Source organism: Emydura macquarii, unplaced genomic scaffold (assembly GCF_026122565.2).
Source record: "Emydura macquarii macquarii isolate MOO-44397 ecotype Brisbane River unplaced genomic scaffold, CSIRO-AGI_Emac_v2 contig_1253, whole genome shotgun sequence".
NCBI classification, from domain to species: Eukaryota; Metazoa; Chordata; order Testudines; family Chelidae; genus Emydura; species Emydura macquarii.
The window spans coordinates 71466692-71478815 of NW_027131390.1; the positions used below are offsets into that span (position 1 = coordinate 71466692).

At 37.7% G+C, this 12124-nt stretch overlaps 1 protein-coding gene across 2 annotated transcripts in view; it reads right to left on the reverse strand.

Moving 5' to 3' along the window:
• Positions 1–12124, reverse strand: part of AGPS (alkylglycerone phosphate synthase) — a 142551-nt gene that overhangs the window by 31465 nt on the left and 98962 nt on the right. For both annotated transcript variants that reach the window (XR_010919851.1, XM_067549183.1), the window contains exons 13-14: positions 9380–9456; positions 5077–5189 (exon numbers count right to left, since the gene is read on the reverse strand). Coding sequence is in view for 1 of the 2 variants with exons in the window: in XM_067549183.1 (XP_067405284.1) it covers positions 5077–5189; positions 9380–9456 (190 nt within the window). In the remaining variant the exon portion in view is untranslated. The remainder of the gene's footprint in view (positions 1–5076; positions 5190–9379; positions 9457–12124) is intronic.

Here is a 12124-nt window from a genome sequence, read left to right on the forward strand (position 1 = left end):
AGACTTATGACTTTGAATTTGGTTATTTTAAAATATATTTTGTTTGAATGGACTTAGCTTACCAAGCAATCCAGATCACTCTGTGTGATTTCCTTGTCCTCATTGATAATGCCTGTTTTTTTTTTTTTTTTTTTAAATAATTACCCCACTACCTTACCTTCAATTTAATGTAATTTTCATCTAGGAATTCCCTTATTTTTTAATATTAAAAATTACAGACATGAGCACTAAACAAAACACGAAGAGAATGCTACTATGTGATTTTCGAATTATCTAAACATATATAATATCAGCTTTGAAATCTTTTAGGGCCAGATTCACCAGTATTCTCTGCCTGCTTTACTCCAATCTGAAGCAGCATAAAACTCAGTTTCTATCAGTTCCTGTTTCCCCCTGCATATACACACAGTTTTCCCATCACTACCCTATACACAAACATCCCAAATTTCCTCAGTTTGCTCCTGGATCCTCTTCTTCCTGCACTCATCAACCTAAGTTTTCCCCTCTTGCTTTTCCTTTTGAATAGATCTGGTGCAATGGATAGATTTGGAAAATAAATGTTTAGGATTAATGGTTTTGCCATTCTTCAGACCTAAAAGTTTCTTCTCCAGGAGGGGATTAAGAAATCTAGTAAGAACTGTCTTCTTACAAAATGGCTGCCCTTTCCTATTATATCAACTTAAAAGGACCAAATTTTCAGAAAGTATTGAGCATTCACCTTCTGAAAATCAAGCTCCTTCACAGTGTCTCAAGGTGGTCACACAAAAATGGAAGCACCCCATATTATTTGTATCATCATCATGCCTATGAGCCCTACTCATGGACCAAGATCTTATTGTGTTAGGCACTACACAAACAGAACAAAAAAAAAAGACTGCCCCTGCCCACTAGTCACTTTTTAAAATTTTGAAAAGTGTAAGATGTTCCTGATTCCTTCTCAATATTTTCTCATCAGAAGTTTATTATTAACCCAAACTTCTACCTATCTATATTGTTCTTCAATAGAATCCACATGTGTCAACAGAATATAAAGAATTAACCATGGTTCCAAAGTTTAAAAGGACTGCCATAAGAAGAGGTAAAATTAAATGAAGTTCAAGTTTTCTTAGTAGATTCCACATAGTTTCTAGACAAAACACACACACTAAATCTAATCACCAGTGTTTCTAAAGTAATCCACATCCACATGGAAAACAGGAGTTCAGAGAAGATTCTTTTCCTCAAAACTACAGGAATGTAGCAGGAAAAAATCTCAACACAGATTGTAAAACTTTAGGCTATTCTCCATATGTTTGATTAGATTAAGCTACTAAATTTTGCTTTGCCTCTACCCTACATCCAATGGCATAATGTCTTCCTGAACACCCACTTTACTCTTTTCTCAATATACTAAAGGCATTCCCGACAAACAGGAATATAAGCTAATGGACAGGTGAACTTTGCTTTTCTGTTAATTTTATGTTCTAAAGAAAGTTATTTTTCATAAGCAAGATTTATACTTCAGTATATACTTTCTGCAGCCATGTAGTAAAATGCTCGCTGTGTAAAGTAATGTGAAAAAAACAATCCCTCTAAACAGTATCAGTTTAACTAAAAAGATCTCTGCCTATTTTTGTTGTTCACTTGGAGATTTAGTAAGAAGTTAGGAATAGGAGTCTCTAAGCGAAGAAATATGTTCAACAAATTTTAGGAACTTAACATCAATATATGTAAGTGATTATTGACTTGATTAGCACATTGCTGATCAGATTATGAAGCAAAAATGAGATTTACATTTTAAACCCTAGAAGTAAAAAGGTCAACATTTCTCAAAGTGAGTTAAACAATTATTATGAATCTTTCTTACTATTGCACACTAATGAAGCTCCTAGAGCATCAGGTGCTTGATTCAAACTGCATTTACAGCAAAACCTGACTCATTACTATCACTGCAATCCCAGTTAAGCCTCCTTGCCTCAGCAGAATTCAAATACAAATGTATATATCTGATAAATAAAAATGTCCTCAATCTGGTCAAAACTGTTTCCTGTGATGCTATGTACTTTTGCTTCTTTAGATGTGACTGGGACTTAATCCCTGGTTGTTTTTTCCCTAGACAAAGAACTGACAAGATTTATCTAATCTCTTCTGTGTTAATATTTACTTTTTAAGTTATTACAGTTTTAGGGGTTTTTCATAAAGCTTCACTCAGCTCAGCTAGATCCATCAGGTTTTCATGAGTTTCAGCCAATCTTTCTAGCAGGTTTAGTTCAAATTGTTACATAATTCCCTAGTTTCAGTTTTGTATGAGCCAAAAAGCCTCTTACTCTGATCTGCTAAAAAATCACTGGTTTTGACCATTACAAAACTGTTGAGGCTGGCTGGTTTTGTAGCAAAAAGTTTAAGGTTGCTAGTTTAACAAAACAATACTGACTAAACGTGCTAGTTTCAGGAAAACTTCTTTCCTACAAGAAAAACAAAGATTCGGCAACAAGTTTATGTGAACCTTTTGACAAGTGTTAAACTTGAGGTTCAGAATAAAACCTGGCAACGTTTGTTGGATTTAGCTATGTGGTTTTTCAGGTTTAGACTGAAGATTCCTTTTCAAGCAAAGACCACGTCTTTGTGTGTTTTGGATAGCACTAAGCATACTGTTTGTATTTAACAAATTATTATAACATACTTGAATCAGATCATGTTTGTTTTTTTCTTTAGTCTTTTTAAAAATAATCTCCACCAGCAAATCATTACTATGGAAAATAACTGAAAAGACCTGGATTAATCTTAATCACCGGTCTTAAAAAAAAAACTGATCTACATCTTTCCTAATTCTGAACTAATTGACTCTCCACAGTTCTAGTTTCATTTTAAAAAGGTAAACTTCTAAGGAATATTATTTAAATAAGCATCTCAGCATATTTGTTTTTATGTGATGTGATCCAAAATTAAGAGAACTCCCTCTATCTTTGCTCTTCCTCAAAGTTCCAAGAAAATAAGTAGTATGTGCAAAACATCTCAGCATAACACAGCTGTATTCAGATATATGTAAATTACACCACTGGAAGGAAGATATATTAATAGTGGTTCCTTAAATTCATAACTAAGATAGGGGTTGGATTTACATGCTGTTGTACGCAGCAGGTGAGCAAAACTGGAATGTCTATTGAGCCGGAGAGGAGAAGGCAAGAGACGGGGAGACTTGTGTTGCTCAGCAGCAACAAACCCAATAGGAACAGTGCTGAAAGGGGTGTCCTCTATTTTTTATTGGCTTGAACCTTATGGCTGCAACAAAAGGGCTTCATAATTGTTTTAAAGACACAGTGGCATGGGTCCTCAGGATTCTGATATAGAACAGAAACCCCAAAGAAAAGGGATAAAAATGAAAATAACTTGCAGATAAAAATGGAGCTAAAAGCTTAACTGATCAAAATTAAAGCCTAGTTTTCATTACTATATGCAGAGATAGTAGCTCCACCTATAGTTAAGGCTACCTAACACTTTCTATTTATGAGTTCCTGTTTTCAGTGCACTGAATGAGATGGGGTCCTGTGGAAAAAGTAGTATGTGATCATTAAGGATAAGATTCTGTCACCTTCCGGGACCTCTGTGACTTTTTCTGGGGCAGGGCTGGAGCAGCTGCGCGGCCCCTTCCTCCCCCGGAACAGCCAAGCGGCAGCAGCCTGACTGGGCCCCACTCCCCCAACAGTGAGCAGTGGCCAGGCCCCATGGCTGCTGAAGCAGCAGCGGGGTTGGGTCAGCTCTCTGTGGCTGAAGCAGCTGCCGTCAACCTCTGCCATAGAAGCAGCAGCAGGGCTGGAGCAGCTGCAAGCTCCAGGAGGGCTCTGTTTGTCCCCCCGCACGAGGGTAGTTTTTGTAAAAGTTAGGGACAGGTCACGGCTTCTGTGACTTTTTGTTTATTGCCATGATCTGTCCTTGACTTCTACTAAAAATACCCATGACAGAATCTTAACCTTAGTGACCATGTAATTGAAGACTTATAATACATACACACAGGGGGATGATTTACAGTTGCACTACAACTTTAATTCTGGCATTTGCTAACTTCTGAGTGCTTGTCTTTGCAACCTCATGTTCTTCTCATGTATTTTTATATGTAATAGGAAAAAGTTAATGAACAAAAATATTCAAGAGTGACTGAAGGATACTAAATTGTTATTGTTAAACATGCTTTTCCAAACCACATAGGGAAAATCTGGATTACAGTGTGAGTTTGAAAAGATGGTCTAGAAGCACAGAAAAGATTAATATGAATTTATAAAGCAAAGTACTGACAGCTTAATTCAAAAAGTTATGAAAAGTTCCTTTGAGAAGTAGAATTAAAAATGTTAGTAAGCAGAGTACATATTTAATAGCAAAGAGTTTGCTTAAAAAGGAAATAAAAATGCAGTCCTGACAAATGACATTTTCACCATGGTTTTCACCAATCAGTCTTGTAATCAATCAAACAAGATGGACAGAAAAAACACCCTATCATTAGTCAGCCTGTTACTGAAGTGAAATGTTTTCTGTCCCTTTGTAACAGCACAAAACAATCAGTGACAAGGGGTGGGATGCAGATAATTCATCAAATTCCTATGATTAAAAACACAATTTTCCTTTAAAACAAGCTTCCTTTTTTCATACACTCTAGTCAATAATGCCAAATATTAACCTTACAAGTTTCTCCCCCTCCTCTGTGCTTTGGGAAGAACATTAGTCTAGCGTCACAAAATAATAGTCAGCTTCCTGGTCTACAAGTCTGAACACTAAGCCTAGCATAAAAAAAAGCTTCAACAAAACTTGAGATTCTCTATTCAGTCAGATACTGTAGTCAACTGTATATCTAAATTGCAGTTCTCACATTAAAATATGAATCAGAAAATTAAATTGCTATTAACTGTAAAGTTATATTTATAAAAGGGAATATTACATATTTAACTCTGAAGATTTTAATTTTATCTTTATAAAGGACTTAAGACCCACATAAAAATTTCAATTATGTTTTTGTCTTAAAAATGGAATAGCCTAATTTTAACTGGGCAATTTAAAACAGACACTCCACTTAATATCAGAAATAAAGTTCCTTAAAAATCATACCCAAATTTGGCAGCGATATCATAAACTTGTTTTTCATGCTGAAGAACCTTCTCTCTGTCACCTTCAAAGAGTAAGGTACCTACACACAGTTCGTTGGGATCAAATCCTTTAAACTGTGAAAAGAAAATATCTGTATCATATCATAGTCCACATGGTAGAATCTAGGGTTAAGTAAATCTAACTTTTTCCTTTTCCTTCAACTACAGATAGGTACAATGTTCTCAAAGTCATTTTGGGTTAGCAAGTATTCTTGTGGGATATGAACAGAATAGTGACTAAAGAAAACAAGTTGCACAGAATATTTCAGATAATATCTAGTCTATTTTCAAGCACTCGATATCATACACAGACATTTTTGTGCATTATAATAAACAACTGAAGAATAACGCAGACATTTGACATGGTAAATAACAAATTATTAAGTGGAGGTGTTTATGCAGCACAGGAACAAGGGAATTTTATGTTCCTCTTAGAAATTCTTCCATATGAGAATTATGCCTGTAATGTTACTGCTTTCACCTCAGCACCACTGAGAAGTGGTAGTGACGTGATCCCAGACAGTTTCATTCTACTGTACTTGCTGATGGCAAGCTTCTCCACTGCTAAAGGCACTCTGAATAGAGAGGCAAAGAAAGGATAGATGAACCATTCAGTCTGTAATTTTTAGAATCTCCAAGCAGTAAGAAGGGAACATTTCGTGCCTTTCTGCTTCCTCTTAGTACTCTATGAGAATGCTAAAGAAAAGTAACCAGAATCATGTGTCACTTGCTGGCCAAGCACTGTTGCCAGAAGCATTATCGTTCATATAATCCTAGATCAGGGAGGGCAGTATAAGGGAAAGAGGGAAACAAACAAGGAAGAGGAATGAAAAAAAGTGGGGCAGGAGTATACACAAGTTCAAGGGAGGAAGGGGAAGAAATGGCTTCAAGTGGTTTAATGCTCTCTGAGTCTGGAACTGCATTTAGTCTCGTTTCAAGAACAGGAGTTTGGCGCTTTGGTTGGCACAGGGGCAAATATCACTTGAGACATCATAAGAGAGGGAGAGGCTTGTATATTGCTCTTTAATAATCACTGAGAGAGTATTAATTTGCTCCAGACAGCTGCCACCAAGTAGAGAATTTTAGGAAAGGAAGTGGGGAAGACTATATAATAGGAGGATGTTGCAGAAAGCCCTTCCTATTGTCCAAGTGGAAAGAGTCAAAGAAATGGGTACCAACTATAAAGTATGTCATGTGAGGGGAGAGAGCTAAGCACACAAACAGAAATAAAGGGGAGAGAAAAGAGGTACAAAAAGAGAATAAAGAAAGTGAATTACTTTACTGTCAGGGCAGAATTGATAAAAACAATCAAATTAATATGGGACTTTAGCTTATAGGGGGAGGCAGGGAGGACGGGGTTTGCCATGGGGCTTAACTGGTCCCATGATGGCCTCATTGAGAGGAAGAGCCACTTTTCACGGGGCCGCTATGGTCAAAATATCAACCAGGTTGTGGGAGGACTCAGACTTCCTCCACTTCTAGGCCGAGGTTCAAGGCCACTCTTTTCAACAGCTCCTGATAAGCTCTGAAGTCGTTATGTGGAGGCGATACATGTGCCTGACTCTGCCTCATACAGGGAGGAGGAAGAGGAGGCCTGCACCAGCAGGGGGTCATTGTCCTCTCCTACTGCAGTGGCCAGGTCCCACAGGTCTAGGTCCTGGGAATCGGTACCAGGCTCAGTACCGGTGTCCAGGTTGGGTGCTGGTCAAACAGATGGAGATGCTCTCCTCTCCAAGAGCACTGAGTATGAGGGCCTGGAAGGCGACCTCTGCAGCGGGAGAAAACCACATGGGTTCCAAAATGTCCCTTGCATCTGCATAGGCTAGTGCCAATTGTGCCAAGCACTTGGGGGTAGCTCTGCACCCAGCTCCACAACCAAATAGGGCTGACCAAGGAGGTACTGGCAACGGTTCATTGGATGGGGCTACGACTCCATTTCCGAGTCCAATTACGGGGTGGTATCGATTGATGCTGGGGAATGGTGCCAAGGCAAGAAGACCTGTGCCGAGACCAGCAGGACCCATTTCCCTCTAGATGGTACCACGGGGCCCAGTACCAAACGGGAGCTCAAGGCAACATGCTCTTTTCTGCTCACCGGCACCGATACCGCCGACTCTTGTACTGCCGGCAAAGGCAGTATTGAAAACACCAGCAAGTCCCGGGCTGCAACAAACGCTTCTGTAGTAGACAATACTGCAATCCCTCTGGTGCCAAAGGTTGGTCTGGGACTAGACTCAAAGACTGCGTACAGGACACAGTCAACGGTACTGCTCTCGGAGCGGGACAGAGGAGTGGCCAGATTCAGGTCACCAACTAACTACATACAACAAATTCACAACAGTCCAAATGAAAAATAAAGAACTGGGACAAAAGAAACAAAGGGAAAAGTAGTAAACTAAGACCACTGAGAAGAGTTTGCTGAAGCAAGAGGAGCAGTTCCAGCATCCATCACAGGAGATAAGGAGGAACTGAGGGTGCAAGGTCAGCTGGATCACTTGTGCTAGTGCATGGCGCCGGGGTTGAATTGATGGACGCCACTGAGGGGAAAATTTCTGACAACTGTGCACGCAGTGTGTGCACACCTTAAGTGGAATGGACACATGCAAGCACTTGAAGCAATATAGCCCTCATGAACCTACTATAAGGTGAATGCACAACTGGTTGAAAAAGTGTACTCAGAAGGTAGTTATCGATGGTTCAAAATCGAGATAAAAGGGCATATCGCGTGGGGTCCCACAGGGATCTGTCCTGGGTCCAGTTCTATTTACCATCTTCATAAATGATTTGGATAATGGCAGAGAATACACTTAAAGTTTGTGGACAATACCGAACTGGGAGGGGTTGCAAATGCTTCAGAGGACAGAATTAGAATTCAAAATGATCTTGACAAACTGGAGAAATGAGCTGAAATAAATACGATGAAATTCAATAAGGACAAATGTAAAGTACTACACTTAGGAAGGAGTAATCAACCGCACAAACAAAAATAGGAAATGACTGCCCAGGAAGTAGTACTGCAAAAAAAAAAAAGCATCTGGGTGTGATAGTAAGTCAAACTAAATACGAGTCAACAATATAATACTGTTGCAAATAAAGCAAACATCATTCTGGGATATATTAGCAGGAGTGTTGTGAGCAAGACACAAGAAGTACTACTCAGCACTGATATGGCCTCAGCTGAAGTACTGTGTCTACTTCTGGGCACCACAGTTCAAGAATGATGTGGACAAATTGGAGAAAGTCCACAGAACAGCAACACAAATGATTAAAGGTTTAGAAAAACGTGACCTATGAGGAAAGATTGGAAAAACTGGTTTGTTTATTCCAGAAAAAAAGAAAAGACTGCGGGGACATGATAATCTTCCAGTTCCTAAAAGGTTGTTATGAAGAGGAGCATGATAAATTGTTCTCCTAAACCACACAGAACAGGACAAGAATGGGTTTAAATGGCAGCAAAGGAGATTTAGGTTAGACATTAGGAAAAACTTCCTAATTGTAAGTGTAGTTAAGCACTGGAACAAAACTGCCTACGAAGGTTGTCGAATCTCCATCACTAAAAGTTTTTAAGAACAAGTCAGACAACCACCTGTCAAGGATAGTCTAGATAATATTTAGTCCTGCTTCAGTGCAGGGAACTGGACTAGATGACCTATTGAGGTGCCTTCTAGTCCTATATTTCTATGATTCTATAATTAACCATTGTGACAACTTATAAAAGGGTCATGGCAGCTTCTCAACATTGATATTTTTTAAATCAATCCTGGATGTTTTTCTAAAAGATATGCTCTAGGAATTATTTTTGAGAAGTTCTATGAACTTTGTGATAAAGGAGGTCAGAAAGATGGTCACAATGGTCCCTTCTGGCCTTGAAATCCATGAATCTATGTAGTATCTTGTCCCCGGTTACACAGTGAGTAGCATGGAGACAATACCTTTTCACATGGGAGTTATGGTGACTAATGTTTGTACAAAACTTGAAGATGTGAAGTAGTGCACATATTTAGTTTTTATACTTTAAAATTAATATTACTGCACAGAAAAATAAATTTATTTAACTTGCTGCAGTCTAGCATTCAGATTTGGGATCTTGATAGCAAAACAAGCTCTCCCCATCATTTCCTTGAGGTTCTTGGATGAAACATTATGTGAAATTTCTGCACTGTTACACTTGTTACATTTCAAGAGCAACTCAAGTCATGAGACAATGTACCAGAAACTTTCTAAATCCTAACTGCTAAATAGCATTAAAATAAATATTAAAATACCTTTGTGATGTAGAATTTTTTCAACCCATCCAAAAACGATGTAAAAATTGAAGCAACCTGTGGTTTAAGAGCATGCCCTTTTGGGGGGAGGGGAGAGAGAAAGGAAAGTAATTTACAAAGCAATAACAGCAGTAAGATTTGCAGAAATCTGATCTCATTTAATCATATAATGAAGAATTCTGTGACAAGGGATTTATAGGTAAATCTCTGAGAAAGGACTTGGAGCATTTTATTTTTTGTAACTTAAAATTTAATAATGAAGAATTTATGAGATTTTTAGGGAAGTGTTTTTCAATAATTGTTATTCAAAAGGAATATGTGGGGAATGGCTTGTAGAAATGTATCCTATTAACACATCTTCATTCAGACATGTAAATTTGATTAATCTCAGTTTCGGTCATCACAAATATATGGTACGAAAGTTTAAACCACACACTTTTTTTTTTAAATGGAATAGAAATTAATGGTGGCTGGTTTTATTTATTTTTTTAAGTTAGGCCAAACCACTGAAACTGATATCTAAAAATGAAGTAAAGTGTATAGAGTTCTCTCTCTTTTTGGTTATATCATTTGTGCAGATTTCTCTACATAAAACTAGTAATTGCTTTCTTAATCACATACGCAGAATTAAAATTACTAGAATACATAAATGGCATCTTGGAGTTTGTTAAATTAACATCTATGCCTCAGGACTTGGTGAATTGAGATGAAAGCCTTTTACCGTTTTTTCCATTGTTTTCAGTTACTAGCAATGTCTGAACTCCCATAACTGCTTCATTTTAATATCCTTACATCTGGCTTACATGTTATGAGCCCAATTCATAAAGAAGGTATGCACTGTTTACATGGCATTTCCAAATACTTCCTTCTAAAATACTTCAAAGTATTTTCTCTTGAATAAAGCATGAACTTTGGTAATTCATTAGCCTCCTTCCTTCTTCACTAAAAAGAGCAATTCTCCATTGCATACTATGAAGATAAGAGCAAGCCCCCCAAAATACATCTCTATATACATTTGATGAATGTCAGATGTGTATGGAAAATAGACACACAAAGGCTGCATCAGTTAAGGCAATAAAGGACAATAATTTACTCAACCACAACCTTTAAAAGAAATTAGAAGACCTTTTGCCTATTTAAGAAATAGATTCAGGGTTTACTTTTTTCTGGCAGCCATTAACTATCTCACTAAAACTTAAACAGTGGAGAGAGCTGTTTAAAGTACTTGTGAAGTTAATCAGAATAAGTGAAACAACCCTAAACTCAGATCTAAGCCACTAATAATTTCAACTATGTTAGTAAATTTTAAATCTAAACTTGCTATTTCAGATTTTTAAAATGCATCTGCTGACCTTTCCTCTAGACACATGTTCGGTATAATACAATAAAGAAAGATATCAAAGATCTAACTCCTTATCAACTATACATTCTCCCCCCCACCCTCCCAGTCCCACTCACACTATTGGGACTAGTCATTAACACTCCCCCCCCCCCCCCCCCGCTTTAAAAGCAGCACTCTTTCCCTGGAGGGGACAGGCAGACCTTGCTACGTGACCTAAAGTTCCACACAAGGTGACTTTGTGGGACCAAAGAGTAAGTGATTTCCATGGTTAAACTTCCTCACTGAAAGCATACTGCCACCAACACCTTTCTATTTAACATAGGGGACTGATAGTTTGAGGCCTTTTCTAAATACAGCTGTCACACTGTAACTTCAGTGAGAAAATCTCAGGTAGTCAGAACCTAAACCATTAAGTCTTCATAGATCAATCACATTACATTGATTCACACACATAAACAAATAATACTAAGTGTAATGTGCTCCCTGCAAAATACCCCAGTAAACAAGAGGGTTGGTTTATTCTGTAACAATTTGATTTTCTATATTGTCTTCAGGTGTAGTATCATTCAGAATACATTACAGAAATTCCATTTGGAAAAGGTAAAAATATGGGTTAGCTATTAAAAGGCCAGTAACTGAAGAATATTTAACACTAGTCTAGCACACAAGTAACAATGCATTCACTCATTTTCAGTTCCTCAACAGCCAACACACATAGAACTCCACAAAGTGTGCATTTGCTTTTACTTTTATTGGAAATAGCTCTTTGGAGTAGATTTGCATACCAATGCCCAAAGATTTGTGTGTGATTAAAATTGACTGTAGTTACGTGTGCATGTCCTCATTCACTGAATTATGACTATATTCCTTAGCACATAACTTACTAGGAAAGTGCTGTTGACAGCTTAGTGGGCCAAGCAATAGTAATGATGATCTTTTCCTTAATCTTAAAATAATGCTGCCCATCATTTAATTACACCCCAAATTTAAACTTACATAAATAGTATGGGGTTTTTTTGCAGCAGGACCAATCCTATACTGACACTTTAATGTTTCTTGCCTGTGGAGTATAACAGTGTTAGTTTATGTAGCATATATTCCAAAAGCACATTCCACAGCTCTGGGGATTTTTTTTAAGAATCAAAATGTGTTCAAATAAAGACAAGTTTTACCCTAAGATTCACACATACAACTCCCATTACATAATGCACATCACAGGGAATGCATACCATACTCCCCACATCATTTGAATATATAATCCAAACAGCATGTTTTAAATATCAGACATGCCAAAAATACCACTGAGAAATCTCCCTTGAACAACAAGTGCATTACACTATCAGGATTGAGATGCAGCAGCAAAAGTTCATTGAGGATGCTGCTTCTCTGCACTATATCCATCT